The 16,912-nt window shown below is 44.6% G+C and overlaps 1 protein-coding gene across 9 annotated transcripts in view; it reads left to right on the top strand.

The window, feature by feature from the left end:
- The window catches only part of COL26A1 (collagen type XXVI alpha 1 chain), a 171,773-nt gene that overhangs the window by 111,294 nt on the left and 43,567 nt on the right, over nt 1-16,912 (top strand). For 7 of the 9 annotated variants that reach the window (XM_062614937.1, XM_062614936.1, XM_062614930.1 and 4 more), the window contains exon 4: nt 6,674-6,715. The exons of the other annotated variants lie outside the window; for them this stretch is intronic. In XM_062614937.1, the coding sequence (XP_062470921.1) occupies nt 6,674-6,715 (42 nt within the window). The remainder of the gene's footprint in view (nt 1-6,673; nt 6,716-16,912) is intronic. 9 annotated transcript variants of the gene reach the window in all.

The following is a 16,912-nucleotide window of genomic DNA, read 5'->3' as shown; positions in this document are numbered from 1 at the left end:
GATACAAAGCAACCAGTGCTTGATCAGTAGCAGACACTGTTTTATCAAGCACTGTTGGATGTTCATTAGCCATGAAAGGATTGTAGAGGAAACGTGCCACAGCACAGACCAGTCAGTACAGGTGGGTGCTTCCTTTTCTGAGCCCTTCTTTTAGCCATTTTAGCAAAGCTCTTGGCTGCAAGGTATGGTGCCCTTGTGAAGTCCATGTTCACATACTAGGCTATAACATCTAAATTATTTGGCAGGTGTTTATCTTGCTTCTTTTACAGTCTTGTTAGTCTGCTAAGAGTGATAAAATGCTCATGAGCTATTAAGCAGTGGCAATATGTGAGTAGCAAATGCATCAAAACCCATCTCATCATCCTGACATTCAGGTAGCATTTAATGATGCATTTAATGATACTGCGATGCAGTAACATATTGGGTAAAAGGCTGAGTAAAAATTGCGTTTCTTATGTCTGCCCAAGGAGCATATGTGGCCTCTGTTAACATAGTGAGTCTGCCAGCCTCAGTAATGCGCTTAATATCCCTAATGCACGCAAGGAAAGGAGATACCACATCCTCTGCCTATACCTGTGTATCTAGCACTTGTATAGACCAATCATCTAGGCTCCCCCTTGGAAGAGGGGAAGGTGGGGTAGGAAGTAGGAGAAACAGAGATCTCTCCAGAGGGCTGAGCATCCCTGCCTGATCTGGCTTGGACCTTGGTGTATTTCCACATGGTGCAGCACTGTCGGGGTTACCAGCTTGTCCTCTCAGGTTAACAGCCTGCACATAGCCCTTCCTGTCATGCTGTGTTGTCATACTGGTAGGCATACGGTGTCCAGCTTGCAGCACTGTTAGAGCAGGAATGGTCTGCATGTAGGAGCGTGAGAGTAAGGTGGGTGAATGGTGAAACTCCAGAGGAGCTACCCAGTTAATTCATTTCTTGTGCCGTTGGGAAGCCTGTGTTGCACAGGGAGATAAAAGACACTCAGACTTACAGGCTGCCAGTGTCAGAGGTTTCAGCCTGACCTCGGGCTCTGACAGAGGTGTTTATCCAGCGTGAGGCAGGCCGGGAGGCACCGTGCAGACCTCTTTGTTCTCAGCTTTTTTATCTCTCTATTTCTCATCTCCCTTCCTTCATCCGGTGGACCCAGATGAAAGTTACGTGCACCCCTCTGCAAGCTTCCTGAGAGATCCAATTAAAATATCTCATTCTTGTAGCATGTGTGAGGGCTGAGCCATTGAATGTATTCAGCTGGAGGGTTACAGTCCTGGAGCTTTTTTCTGTCCTGTTTCTGGGATTACGGGCATTCAAAACTGAGCTGAAACTTTTATGGGAAAGGCTGGTAGAACTTAACATGCTATTCAGTATTTTTGCTCAATGTTGAATTGAATCTTGCAATCTTAAATACTTAACTCCAGTAAATGAATGTGGTAGAATCCCATTTAACTTGTATGAGTTGCACTCCCTAAAATCCTCTAGGCTATTTGAGTAGATTACAAGCCAAAAACCAGAGCTTTTTTTCCCTTATTTTCCAGCTGTGCAAATCCATCCTTGGATATTAAAAAGACTAAATCTTGTTATACATTTTGTGTCCCTTGTATCTTGACCAGTTTGCTAGTATTATCAAAGATGTGGTTCTCAGTGTTGTAACTAACAAGTGGATTTTTTTATCTGTCTTAATACTTAAAGAGAGAGAACTCTTTAAGAGGTGAGTACAGTTTTCTCAGTGACACTGAAACACATCATATACCCCCATTAGATCTGTGTCCAGGTCCTGAGATGAGAAGGCAGTTGACAACGTTCCTTAATGACACATGGGATGAGGGGTGAATCCTGCTTAGTCTCCCTGTATGGGTTGTTCCACTGATTATAATGAGGTTTTAGTTTTGCTGGTACCACATGTATATGGAGCAAGAAGAATTCCACATGAGAGGTTCCATTTTTTTGGAAGCATCACTCATCTAAGCCATCTCTGATTTTAAAAAATGAAGTTCCTTTTACAGAAACCATACAAAGCCGTTGTCAAGACTTATATGAAATACTGTTGTGTCCTAATAATAACTTCTAGCTGAAAAATCTTGGCATCTCGCAGTTTAGGAAAGGGCTTGAAAATTCACCTTCAGTTTTTGGGCAACAGGCAAAACATGTGGCTCTGTTTAGGAGCTATTTTCGTTAGAGCTTGACAATGCTGGATGATAAAATACAGCTGCATTGTTTCAACTTTGAATTTAATTTCTGGTTTGGGTCCAAGTTGTTTCATCAATATGGCGCCATTCATTTCAAAACAAAGCTCTTGGAAGGGTCTCCATTACCCCACCATTGATCAAGACGGTGTTAAAATGTAGAGCCTAATTATGTTCCTGGCCTGTGTGGAATTCCAAAATTGGATTTTTATAACTGTAAAATTTGCAGTCAGGGTAACTTTCCAGGGCAATTAGTCAGAATTATTAGAGCTTTTGTTGCCAGGGAGTTATAACTAATGGTGGTGGTTCACTTTTCAAGGCCCTGTAGGTGTCAAAGGCAACATATATCTTCTAGAATAGCCATTTGACTACAGCATTGTCTATACTTAACTGCACCCACATGTCTACTACTGTTACAGTCGTTTTTATCCATCCTCCGGGGCTGAGATGTTGCCACAGCCTCTGCAGATATCATTAACTACTGGGTTCTGCCTTGCTGCAAAATGAGACTCATGAAATTGTGACATGAGAAAGTTCATCCTTGAATCCTATAATGGTTTGGGTTGGAAGGGACCTTAAAGGTCATGTTTCCAACGCCCTTGCCATGGGCAGGGACAGGAATGTTTCACTCAAGCTTAGCTGGGTGAGGACCAGTACCCAGAAGGCTGTTAACACTGCTGATCTTGGTCAGTTATTGCTTTGAATGTTTAAAATGAGCCAAACATAACTATCTGTGCTGGTAGAATACTCTCTCTTCCCAGTCTGATAGCTTACAGTTAAAGCACCACCTACCTGTGTGTGTCGTGTTGAGTACGTACTGCACTTGAGACCTTTTGCTCAGTCAGGGCTTGCTTCTTGGTACAGCTCTAAAGTGAAAAATAAACATTAAATTAATATAGATATATATTAAAGGTGTGTGTGTGTAAACCCCAAAACCAGTTACAACAACAAATGAAAATGAATGTAAAGACATAATAAAGCTACCTAGCTATCCATGCTGTCTTCTTCACCGTGGACCAGTATGTTGCCGACACACGGTACCTAAGCCTGAATGCTGGGGTGTGAGTGACTGTGCTGACAGAAGAGCAAACACTTGCAGGAAAGCTTTCCTTGCCTAGTGTACAGCATCTATTTCAGAGGCATCTCTTCAAGCTGCAGATGACCTTCTGTTGGCCTGTTGATGTCAACAGGTTTTTGTCATCCACTTCAAGCTTTAGAGCAAGTACTAACGCAAAGAGTGTGTTCACCTTTGAACCATTCAGCTAAACGTCCTGTGGCAGTTAAATTCTCCTTTTGCCATTCCTGCTATTCCTCCCAACCCGTTCTGTTCCACTGTGGCTGCTTATCTCTGCGGCCACATGGTTTAAGCAGTTGCTCTCCCTGAAAAAGAATATGATTTTTATTCAGATTGGGTTATTTTTCAGCTGTCCCTCTCTGATCTGGTCCATTATCCATCTGTGACATGAAGACACGCTCATTTTCAAAACAAAGGCGACAACTTCCTAAACCAGTTAAGCTTAAGTAGTGCTACCTGATGTCAAACTATCACCCATGGTTTTAACCAGAAAGCTGGATCGTGCCTTTTTCTTCTTAATACATACAACATCCCATGTTATTTACCTGCACTGTTGTCTGATAGTTTTGGATAAAAGATCTGGAATATAGAATCATTTAGGTTGGAAAAGACCTCTATAGCTTGATGTATTGTATATTGACACAGGGCCCAAGTTGTTCAGCCCCCTTAGTCCTGCAGAAAGTTTGCCCTGGAAGAAAGAGGGGTTGTAATCAATTTTGTTTAATTAAATCAACCTAAACTAATTGTCAGCTAATAAAATAGTGTGGGTCAGCTCATAAAACAGAAAGGAAGATTAAAAGAGTAGTTGCCATGAGCAGGTGGTAACTGTGTTTCCAAGTTAGCCCACATTACTCTCTGGCACAGGCTCTCGCAGAATACCTCATATTTGAGTTTTTATGAAAAAAATGTTTATGAAACTTATAAAATATAGGGCTCATTTTAGAACCAATTTTCTATCTCACCTGCCAAGAGCAGTGGGGGTTGAGCCAGCACAAGGCGGATGCAGAGCTTTAGGCAGCTGTCCAGGAATGGATTCCCTGCACAGAGCTGTGGAATACATTTCTACCTTTGACTTTGGCCTTTCTTCTGCAACTCTTATGATTTAGGGGTTTCTTTTTCTTTCGTGTTGCTGTTTCAGAAAAGCCCTTGTAAACATTTTTTTTAATGCCATTGATCTCCACCTGGCACTGTTGTGCAAAGGGAAAACCTTCCTGTGCTGCACTGTGGATGCTCTTCAACTCTAGATGGCTCTTGAGGTAGTAATCCCTCTGGATTTGGTGCTTGGTGTTTCTGCTGACTCTGCAGTTCTTGCAGGAGGCATAAAGCATTCATCTAATTCTAACTGGGAAGCACTAAACTGGAATCTTTATTTGTTTCTCAGAGGAGAAGCAGAACTTAGTGGTTGGTAGCTGCTGTTAATGGTGGAATAGTGGAAGAAAATGTATTGCATAGCAGCTATTATATTATTTGTTAATAGTGCAAAACTGTGGTTCTGAGAATTTTGCTATGGCTTGCAGTTAGTTTGAATGCTCTGTAGTGAGGCAAAAGGCTTTCAGCACCAAACTTGTTGCACTCTCTTGTGACTTGTATCTCCTACCCATTTTCTGTGACTACCCATTCCCAGAAACCTCAGGCAGGATGCACTTGGTTGCTCTTATGTTAAGTCTTCAAACTGGTAAGGCACTGAAAATCTGGGTTAATTCCCTTCCAGATAAGTTCCCCTCTTTCAGAGTGCTGTCACATCAGTGCAGCTCTCTGGGGTCCTGGCTGCAATGAATATCTCAGTTAAGAGGGGGTGATGCATCAGGAGAACACTTTCTATGGTTGCTCATCAGAGCAAAGCCATGGTGGGAGTTTATGGGAACATCCCCTTGGGTCTCTGATCTGATTTACCCTGTCCTTGCGAGCTGAAAAGATTCCTCACATTGGCAGTCCTTTGAGGAGCTTGGGGCAAGTGCCTCTGAGATGCAATTGCTGTAGGAAAAAGCAATAAGATAGGCTTGGTGTCCACTCAGGGCAGTTTTCCGTTCATCCACATGTCCCATGCTTGCCCAGTATTACGAAAACGTCTGCTGGGAGTCACAGCAGCAGCCAAGTCTCTATTTACTTCCCCCAATGGACCAGAGCTTTCCTCCAAAGCTGGAGGTGGCACAGAAGAGCTGGAGCAATATTAAAATATCACTCCTGTGGAGTTTAGTGAGTATTTGAGGGTCTTAAGGGACTCCAGGCCTTGTCCAGATTAGCACTGGTGTAATTGCACCAACATCCGCTGTTGCAGTGAAGATGAATAGGAGGACAATAAACCAAGCCTGCTGCTGAGCTTTCTAGGCATATGTGCAAAACCACCCAGGACCCCAAACTAACACAAACCATATCCAAAGCAATTATCTGATCTTGTTTGTTTGTTTTTAATGTGATGCTTCTCGACACTAGTACAACAAACGCGCTCTTGTAAAATCTTGTAACAGTTGTTTGTAGTTAGTATCTTCAAGATGGTTTTATATGTGCAGATCATGACTAATACATCACTCCCGTGTGACCGTCATCCTCCAGTGCTGTGGGAAACTTTTGGTACTAAGACAGTTATTTCCTCAGCTTTCTTAGCATTTTTCCTTTTTACCCTTTTCTGCAAGAAAACAGACACTGATTTGCTCATCGACTGTGCTTCCCACATGAAAGTGTTTCGTGGTTCACAGACTTAAATAATTAGGTCTTCACAGACCTCAGACTGGTTTGCAAAGGCAGTTGGAGCCGTCATCTCTGGTTTTATACTCGGAGATAGAAAAATCTGCAGAGGCAAGGTAACCAGCCCAGCTCCCAGGCTAAAGTGTACTCTGCTGTTCTGAACATTAGAAGATGCTGCTAAAGGGCTTGCCCCTCCCCTTGATTCCTTCTCCTTATCACAAACCTATGCACCAGCCACTGGGAGGGTGCTGGGTTCTTCTTCCCATGGCTCAACCAAAACGACAGCAGCTGCTCTCCCTCCTTCAACCTGGGACCACTTTTTCCCCATAGCATGCAACTGATGCAGTGAGAGCCATTATCCAAAACCCCCTCCAAACCCACCCCAAACCTCTTTTCCATTCAACCAGAACAGATCGCTGCAACCTGTTCCATTCGGTAGGTTTTTCTGTGATTGTATTTCTTGGAAGCATCATGTCCAATAGCGGCACGGGGCTCTTTTACAGGCTTATTTCAGCACTTAGAGCACGAGTGTGTGCGTCTGTGCCTGCAGGACTGCTGTGGGTGGGAAGGGAGAAGTGCTGGCAGAGTGCAGATGAGTTGAGCAGGGAGAGCAAAGGTGCTTTCATTCCTTACCACGTTTTGCTCCACAAGCTGAGTAAACATTTTCTCTGCTGAAGCAGTGCTGTGCGGGCGAGGGTTTGACACGTTCCCAGTGATAATTGCCTTGTCTCCCCCCCACAGGTTCATCTGGCCGCCAGCACGGCTCCTTTCCCAACCAGGACCGTAAGTGGGCAACATTGAATGTCATGGAAAAGCAGAGCCTCCCCAAAGAGGGATGTGCTCCTGGGTGGGGGGCCATGGCGGCTTGGGATGCCCTTTGCTTATGGGGGAAAGCATATGGGAGGGGGTCTGCGAGTCTCTGCTTTTCGCCTCTGCTTCCCTCCACTACCCAGAGAGCAAGGAAAAGAGGAGCTGGAAATGCCCTGCTCCTTTCAGGCTCAGGGAATTGCCCAGGCAGCACCTGATGAACACCTGGGAAGGGCTATTCTGCTTCCACTTTCCTTGTTTTCCCTTGGGTCAGTGTCTGAGAAGGGACACCAAGCCCCACAGACCCTGGGTCTGTCCCACAGTGCCTGTTGTGCTCTCCTTCGTGCAAATAAAACCCACCCCCCTGTTTTTCCTGACCTGCTCATGCTCCTCTTCAATCTTTGGGGGTGCTGTTGTTGAGAAGAGCCAGAAAGGGGATCAGCTCGATGAGGTGAGTGCTGCAGAGCGCTCAGAGGGAAGGTGGCTGTGACCCCGTTGCAATTGCAGGCTGCCTGTGAGCAGAGAGGTTCATCAGCCCTTGACATTCGCAGCCTGGTGTCTCCTCATATCTGAGTGTTTCTGTGATGCTAGTGTTGTGTCTCTGAACAACCTCCCCTGGGAAACTCAAATGGCTTTAAAAGTTGAGAGTGAATGGGAGCTTATTTACTGCCTGCTAGTGCATGAACAGTACGTCTCCAAACCGATGGTAAAAGTGGCTTGCAAGTGCTCGGGTGCATGTGGAAAAGCTCAAGCAAGTTTTTCAATTCAACCATATATCTCCAGTGATGGTAATCAAGAAGAAGCAGGAATTTACATTGGAGTCTTTGTACCTGATAGCCATGTGCAGGTTTAGTGGAAGAGGAAAATCGTGGGACCTTTGGAGCAGCAGCACATGTGCTGAGCAGACAAGTTACTCTGAAAGGCAAGCAGTGGTATGCAAGGGCATGAAGAGCTCACTGTGATCTGCATCTTCGCTCTCCTTGCTGAACAAACACTCAGCAGGAAAATGAGCATCCCATAGCCCAAAAGCTCTTACGAAGCCTTAAATTAGAATGAGCATCTGTCTGCCCCACCCTCTATTGGAGACATGCTTCATGTTCTAGCTGCAGTTCATATCTGTGTGCTCTGCCCGTGGATGTTGCAGACCCTGCTTCTGATTCCTCATTAAAAACAGTTGTTCAGCATAGAACTGGTTGTTCATCCCAGCTAGAGTGGGCGATAGCCAAGCAAACAGAGTTGGCAGCCTGGCTGGGGTCTGCAGTGCTGCATCCCTTGGGTGGGAGCCTGGAACTGAAGATGCCCAACCCCTATTCCCAGCGCTCACTGCGGAGACCAGAAGGCATTGGGAGTGTGTAATGACTTCAGGTCCTTCCTTGCAATTCTTAGTTCTTACTGTATCAGGGAGAAAATCAATATCCAGATACAGAAGTCAGTCCCAATCCTCTGGGAGAGAAGGACCCCTCAGTACTTGTTTGTATCCTTTTTCTCTTTCATGTTCTCTTCCATGGTTGGGGATGCTGTTGCTTATTCCTCTCTTTTCCTTGGGCATGTCCTGGCACACAAATGCACTTCTTACCACACTGACCCTTGTATTGGAACCGCCATGCAGAGGAACTAAATGACGTGTCCAAGAACATGTGGGAAAGTATTGTGTCAGCAGGACTTGCATCTAAATGTTCTGCAGTTCTTATTATCAGTCCCACCACAGGCCAGTCTGGTTTCTGGGTTGTCGTTTTAAAGCGGTGATTTGTTTCCTTGGTCTCTCTCCACTTTGTGCTTCAGTTTCTCCCTTGGTGGCTGTGCCCTTTTCAGTAGCTGCCCTGTTCTGTGTCTGTAAAGGGCAGGGGTAGCTCTGCCACCTGCACACCATGCACTGCCTTCTGAGGAGACAAGATAGTAGATTATTTTGTGGTTTCTTCTGTGCACCTTTAAGGCTTCATCCATGCAAAATCGATGTGATGCTGCTGTTCTTCTGCTAACCTGACAGTGGGGGTTAGAGGATGTCAGCTGGGGTTTTTTGACTGTGCAAGGAGTTTGCCATATCAGCAGTTTGGCTTAGGATTCCACTGGTTGTCCTGTGTTTGAAGATGTTTCCTTCCGTGGTTTGCTCTTTAATCATTTAACCTCCAAATGATACTCTGATTTTTAGGATGTAGGCTCAACTCTGGAAGTATGGAGCCAGGCAGCAATGCAGAGATGTATTGCTCCTCATAGAGTTGGGACTTGCTCTCTGAGGTCTGGGAGGGCAGATGACTATTCAGAAATGAACAATGAAATGAAGGATTCCACAACTTCCCTGGGGACTAGAGAAAAATTGTGCAGTGTAGGGTGTGCATGGCAGGAGGAAATATGCCGCGTAAATAGAAACAGGTAGGCTGAGGGCACTGTAAAATCAGCTCCTTCCCACTTCAGCGTTCATTAACTCTGATATAGGCATGACCAAGATGGAATAAGAGAGAGCTAACAATGAGCTCTGGTTTAAGTTGCAGTAGAGATCTGACTGCAGATGCTTTTCTATCTTTTCAAGCTTACATAAGCGGAAAATTTTCTAATGTGAGTGCATGGATTACTTGAATTTTGTCTTGGGCTTTTTCTGCCCCTTGGTGACCTGCATCCCAATACCTTGGGAATGTGATTCCAGGCATCCATCCCACTGGCTTGGGCAAGGTGGGAAGGTAATACTGTGTTACGTTTAGGTACTGGAAGCGCTTCAGAAGCGTGAGTTGCTGCTGTGTTTATAAAGGTATAGAAAAGCTGTCTGTTTTCTGTTCCTTGTAGGCTCATAAGCGCTACAGCAGTGAGAGCTCTGCAGAGGCTTCTGGCCACACTCAGGCACTTTCGACCCTACCCGAGGTGGGTGTCTCTGCCTGGTCCTTCCTATTGGCTGTTCCTCAGCATTCAGCCCATCAGAAACTTCAGTTTCAGGGACTAAAGTGGAATTTAAACTATCTGAATATAGTTCTTTGTGTCAAATCAAATGATTTGTTAAAGTGAGGCCAGATTTGTGGGGAGAATCAATCTTCTTTATTAGATCAACTGATGTGGAAAAAGCAGATGAACTTTCAGACATATTAACCCTTCTCCTGGCTGGTGTTTGGATTACAAGAGCAAGGGATCTGTTTGCCTGGGGAGGCTGGACTGCAGCATATGCTACTACACCAACTATTCCTCAGTGGTCTTCATCTGGACGCAGACATGGGTGGCATTTTGGGGTATGCTTGTACACTTTTAGGGGGGGAAAGTCTTGTCTCTCCCTCAGTGTTTGGACACTAGATGTTACTACACAACAAATAATGGGCTCTGCTCTGCAGCTGACTCATTGTGCAAGTCTGGGGCTAATTACTGAATCCCTCTGTGCCTCAATTTCCATCTGTAAAATGTCACAGATGCCCACCATTCATAAATGGCTTTCAGATTTCCAGATGAGGTGCTGTGTAAGTGTAGAATAGCATTAGTTTATGCATATTGTGCTAGAGTGTAATATAAACCACATGCAACAGAAGAGCCTCACAGATGTGTGTCTTTCAACTGCAAAAGGCAATGCCTGGGTTGATGATTTAGCATAGCACTAATTGGGCTAAAATAGGAGATTGCTTTTGTACTGATGCAATTGTCACCATTCAAGTCCTCATTTACCAACAGCTTTTGGAGATAGCCCAGTTATTTCCTATTGAGGAAAAGTGTAGTGCCTTGGGTTTTGAAGCACAGCAATTTATAGCAAACGTTGATGTTTTTATAGCATCCCCATGCTGGCTGTCCTCATGCTTCTGGAAGGGGACTGCTCCTTTGTTTATGTTGAATGTGCATCTTGCTTGGCCTGTAGCTGCACTTAGCACTGTTTTTTGCTGCCTGCAACCTTTTGGGCATATCCTAATCTCAAAGCAGAGGCATTTGAGTCGTTTCCATTGCCATTACTGGCTGTTGCGTCTGCAGGAATCCTCCTTTATTGATAAGAAAGCTGTTCCTGTGGCTGCAAGCTAGTGAGTGCCTGGCAGCTGCTCAGCATTAAGTCAGTTCTCAAAGTTAAAAGGATTTGTGGGCTGTGATGGTTTGGGTTTGGGCAGTTAACTTCGGTGAAGTGCTTGAGGGTGTCTTCTAGGCGCATTTCATGGAGAAAGATGAGCTTAAACAGTTAACAGATTTGATTTGATTTGATGAACTGCCCTTAAATATCCCGATTGTGCTGTTGGGGCTAAACTCTCAGTGGGTAGGAAACCAAGGAGCTGCTTTGACTGCAAGAGAATTATGGTTGTTCCTTCCAGTTGCAGCCTGGCTCTGTTCTGGTTTGGAAGTGCCAACATTATCCCTACTGCCAGCAGTATTGTGTGGCAGCAGGAAACAGTGAGTGTACATTGAGCCCCTATCCTTTAGCTGTGTTATTTTAAAGCCTTGGTCTGAGCTTATTTGCCAGTGTATTGTTGCCTGGTGCTCTGGAGTGGTTAGTGATGCTGAGCTGTTGTGAGAAGAAGGTGTGGGGCTGGGGACATGAAAGTATCTCTGGAGATATCAGGTTCCTTCTTGATGTATTGCAGACAAATTGCGCCATTCCGCCTTTGTCCAGGTTGGACTTCCTGGCTGTTCTCCCTGTTCCTCACCAGTGCTTAGAGGGAGGGTCAAAATTCAGTGTCAGATTCTCCACAGCTGTAGGAGTAACATAATATTGAGGCTGAGTGCATGGGGTGACAAGCGTGGGAGAGATGGTTGGCTTACACCCAGCCTTACCCAATGCTTGCCATGTTCCAGGAGAAATCTCCCTGGATGCTGGAACTTCATTCATGGGTCTAAACTTGCCATTAAGGCATTTTTAAGGAACGTTTCAAGGTGGAGGCAGCTAGAATCTTAAAATGAACCTCCTCAAACTACCACCAGCATGATGTCTCTTAAGGGATGCTTTATAATATGGTGCTCCATATTGTGTAGATATCAAACCAGAGAAAGTACCAGGAGGCAAACTGTGAATATGGGCTCCGTCCCATCAGGAAGTAAATGGATCCCCAAATTTGGGAGGCATTTGGGGAGTTTTGGGTTAAATTAACAAGATGTGGGAATTCAGGAGAGCATTTTGATTCTGGCTATCCTCTGATTTTTCATTCTAAAGCAAGTTAGAGTAGCCTGGTGTAGCTAATTTGAAGAGTTACAAACCTGAAACTGGAAAGTGCCTGCCTAACCCCAAGTGGGTATTCCCTTTACTAATGTTTCTTCACCCAGAAGTTAACAAGGAAACAACAAAACCAAAACAAAAGGTGCTTGTTCTATCCACTAATCTGATGCAAATGTTACCTTGTTCCTCACATTATGGGGACCAGATGATATGAGGGGTTTGCTGGGTCTCCTGGCTCCCCAGTGTCCCTGGGTGTCTCAAAGAACAAAACCCAGCTGCAGAGAAATAAGGAAGAGCTTTCTCTTTCTGCTGGCTCAGATCTGTGAGGACCATTGCAGAGCTCAGGGGCTTGGATATAGCCAGCAGAGGGTGAATTTAGATAAAGCCAGCAAAGGGTAATTAGAGAAATGGTCCTCAAGAGACTACCTTGTATCCTTGAACCATTTCACTCCAGCTCCCAAGTGCTGAGTGACAGTCTTTTGCCTTGTGCAGAGACATGGGGTGTTGAACAAGGACTATGGGGTGTTGTGCAGACCCCCAGGGAGGAGAGAAGTGTGGGAGAATGGCCAAACCAGGGTGGGTTGAACCTGAAATGTTGACGTGGGAAATTAAAGCTTTGCAAAAGCACTTCTGGCAATAGTAATAGTAGTAGTAGTAATAATAGTAATCAGTGTATTTGCTGTGGAAAGCATGGGTGTTGTAGAAAGCATGGGCAGATATAGTATTTTGGTGTTCGGGGAGCCAAATTCTTCTGAATTCAGACATTCCTTTTCAGTTGCTGAAACAATTGTTTTCCATATTGTTTTCTCAGCTAATTTTTGTCTTGGCTAAAGGCAGCCAGTGCTAAATGTTCTGCATGAGGAACCACTAATGCTTGACTGAGCATCCTAAATGTAATATGTTTATGGGTTATAGGGTCTGTACAGAGAGGAGGCATCTAATCCTAGAGGTGTCTTGCAGCCTTGTAGGCTGAAGTGTAATAAAACTCAATGCAGGGATAGAATTTAATGTCAGAAGTCCAAACTGGAAACAAGATGCATATTTTCTATACAATGGTTAACTTTGGATGCAGTTCACTAAAGAAATCTGGGTTGTCTGGCTCTGGAGTGTCTTTCTGAAAGACATATTCCAGTTAAGCACACGTTGTTTGGCTCAGGACTGTGAGAGATTCTCTGACCTGTAATACACAGGTGCAGAACCAGTATTATAAGACTCCCTCCAGACTTTATGGTGAGCTTCGATTTGCATGTTTCCTTTTGTCCTGTCTGCTTCCTTATTTCATGTTACATTATGCCATATTTTGACTGCATTTTTCCCCTGATTGCTTCTCCCAGCAGGGGAAAACAGTCTCTTCTGGAAGGGATGCGAGACCATTTCAATGCGAGATGAACTTTCAAGCATAGCAGGCTTCCCATGTTGGGACTGGGGTCAGGTCCCATTAAGTATCACTCCATGTCATAGATCAGGAAGTGATAGTGAGTCTGGTTCAGTGATGGTGGGTATCAGACACTGGATTTCGGCACAGTGAGGTCTGAACCAGCTGTAGGAGGGCTCTGTGCCCTCGGCTTCCTTGGCAGGAAGGCATGTGAGCTCCCTCCTGTTAGTCTGGGGACTCATAAACTCGCTTGCATATAGCCTTATCTGGCTGTGAGAGGTTTGTATACACATATCATGTCTTTATTTTCTGCCTTTTGATTTTCTTCAGTGTGCTGTACTACCATGCAGTGATGTAACGGTGAAACAGGAGAGTGAAGGACTCCCAGGATGGGTGTTTTAAGTATCAGAAGTACTAGGCACCCACAGTACCACCAGCATCACTTGGGAGCACTATGTTCAGCAGCTCTGTAGTCAGCAAGGCTTTAACAAACTCATGCTGGATAGACAAATTCTTTATTATCAGGGTCATTTCAGTCTTCAGGCAACTATACTGGGCTACATTAGTAAAATGCCCTTGGTGTCATCCAAAAATAATAGATAAGAATGTTTCTAGGAAAAAGTGTCTCTTCAAAATCCAGCCATTCTCTGCTAACCCTTACTCTGACAGATAAAGATGGATTGAACGTGGATCTCACAACTCGTGGTTGCCTGTGAATAAATGATCATGATCTAATTCCATATGTTAACAGAGCACAGGCCTAACCAGCAAAAGAGATTGTTGGCGCTGGGAAAGAGCACAAATCCCCAGGCTGAGAGCAATTATGTATAAAATTAGTTAGTGGTGTGGGAGTGTGCATGTGTGAAATCTTAAATAAAACAATGTGAGTGATGCGAGCTGCTGAAGAATAGACCTGGGTGAATAACTGAGGGGTTTGGGCTTCGTTTGCCAAACCAAAGAATTGGAAAGAAAAATGATTCGGGAGAAACTGAAATGGAAATTTTTAAGGTTTTGACACAATGTAATAACTAAAATATGGCTTTGGGTCAACCCCAGTTATTTCATTTGACCCCGAATGAACTGTTTAGTTTCACTTAAGACAATTTCCTTCATTTCAATTTTAATTTAGGTGAGGTTTGAAAGAAGAGCTATTTCAAAACTGAAAGGCTGAAATATGTCATTAAATAACAATGAGAATCATTGAAAACAAAACATCTAGAGAGAATATTGCAAAATCTTAAACATTGCCCCCCATTTCTTTTCGCTTGAAGCTATGTATCGGCTTTTATGCGGCTTCCTGAATAGTAGTTGGTACTCCAAAAGTGCATTTTGTGGTAAGCTTCCCTTTCACTCAGTTTTGCTGAGGTTTGTTGCTGCAAACACTTCAAAATCACAGAATATCATGATAACAAAAATATTTATTGCTTATTCAAGAAAAAAACACCCAACTTCTTTTTACTGTTTAAGAAGGTAGAAGAAAGTAGACATGAAAATGAAGCATGCATATCTTGCAGGAGGGAAAAGATCGGATGGCAGTTCTCATAAGAAGGGAAATTTGAGCTGCTATTTGGAGATAGCCAGTAAAGTTAAGGGTAAGGGTTATTACAATAGAGATATAAGAGAAACAGATTACAAATAGAGACATTTTGGCAGTGAACAGGGTCTCCTAGCAGAGATGGTGAATTATCTGTAATGATAGTAAAAAGAGAGAAATATTCTCTAGGTGTTCTGTTTCATATCGATAGGCCACCTAATAACTCACAATTTACAGGTGAAAAGAAAACTTTCTATCCTGCAGAATCCTGATGTGGAAACTGTGGGAGAGAGCAAACCTGCTGGTCAATGAGACCAAACTTCTCTGAGCCTCCAGTTCCTTATCTGTAGGATACTTGAATTATGCTCTTGGTCATGCTAAGCAGAAATGTTGTGGGGTTGTGTCAGTGCTGGTTTTGAACTTGGGAATTGAAAGTGAGTAGCCTATGGTCTGCAGTGGTAGTTTGAGTCAGAAAGGGGGCAAAAAGGAAGATGGTCTCAGTTCTTCCTGCCTTTCCCCATGGGGAGACCCAGCCTTGCTCAGTGCTCCTGTGCCCTGGGAGCAGAAGGAGCATGCTGTGTCAATACAGGCTTTTGGTTGGTGTCCTCTGCACGTAGGTTAGAGCATGCAGTGATTGCAGTTCAGCAAGACCACAGATTTCCCCTTCAGCTGAACACACTGAAATTTGGGGAGAGGAAGGACCTATTGAGCTCTTCTGTTTTCAGCTAGGTGCCTTGGACAGTCCCAGCATCGCTGCTCTGGTTGACCCTGGCCTTCTGGGGCCCTATGCATACAATGAGTAAATCCTGTGGCAGCAAACAGACTCCTAGAGCTGAGTCCAATGATCCTACACAACCGAAATGGAGAGCTTCCCCTTGCAGGGAACCAGTTCTTGGTCCAGCTCACTGGGACCTGAGCTGTGGCCACGGCATACGAAGTGCCAGTGGGAGCCCTTCCCTCCTGCTGCTCTCCAGGGCTTTGATTCCCGTTTGCTCTTCAGACCAGAGGCTACCGGGCAGCACAAGTGTTCTTCCTCTCCACGGTTGCCGTCAGCCCTTTGCCTTTCACATGCTCAAACCCTGCTCCAGAGCTACAGACATGACTGATTCTAAACAAGTACAATTAATATATCTAGCCAACATCTGACTCTCATTAGAGGAAACGTGTTGAAAAAATAGATCCCAGGTTGGCTGTGATTTATGGCTTGGGCCTGCTATCCTTCACAAGCACTGGCGAAAGCTTTTGCGAAGGGCCAGAACATAAACTACTTAGGGAAATTCAGTATCCATGTAAAAAGGCTGGAAGGGTCAAATCAGACAAATTAAAGAGGGGTGGAGATGCAAGCCCAGGCTTGCTGTCCCCTACTGAGGGCCACCTAGGTAGGCATGAGATATCCACGTTCCTATTTCTGCTGTGGAATTTGACTTGAAGTTTCTTCTGTGCTGGAGTTTGAAAGTGTTATTGGGTTTTAGCTGTCAAAAACATGTATGTGTGTGGCAGTAAGTGGGTAGAGGGATCAGTGATCTGGTGGTTTATCTCCCAAGTGTCCAAATACAACATCTCGGGCACTCACTAAGTTGACAGTAGAAGTTAGCTGTGCTTCCTACTTCCCTTGGTTGTTTTGAGCTTCTCCTTGCAAAGGAACGTGGTTGCCTGGACTAATTTAGCTGACTTCATCCATGCTCTCCCAGATTTGTTCAGAGACTGCTCTGAACTTCTCCTGGAGAAAGGTATCTTCTAACTGAGGAAGCTGGACTCCTGCTTCCTTTGGAAAACAAGATATTCTTCAAACTGGCCCTGCTCAGATTGCGTGTTACTGATGTGTAAGTGCGCCCGTGAGACCTGCTTGGAGTAACCCTGATTGTGTCCCTGCTCTCGCAGAGTTAAAGCTATTGTGTTGTGTTTCATGGAGCTGCTGTTGTGTTCCTAGTGCTCTAAATGTGGGCTGTTGGCATAGCTTGAGGCAGCTCTGGTTTGTTCCCCCAGCCCTGGGGATAACAGAGTTTGTCCTCTTTGTGTATGCCCATTTCTGAAAAGTACAATGGAAGTAGTGGACTTTACTAGACGGAGAGAGAAGAACTGCTAGGCAGGTTGTGCACACTTGCATATTTCTGTCTATGTAACACTAGGTCCTTTTTCATCATCTAACCTTTGGTCCTTTAC

The sequence above is a fragment of the Pezoporus occidentalis genome, unplaced genomic scaffold (genome assembly GCF_034315485.1).
Source record: "Pezoporus occidentalis ecotype Australia unplaced genomic scaffold, CSIRO_AGI_Poc_V1 ctg179, whole genome shotgun sequence".
In the NCBI taxonomy this organism is placed as follows: Eukaryota; Metazoa; Chordata; class Aves; order Psittaciformes; family Psittacidae; genus Pezoporus; species Pezoporus occidentalis.
Note: the sequence above shows the minus strand (reverse complement) of the source record. Positions and strands in the feature narration are given on the sequence as shown.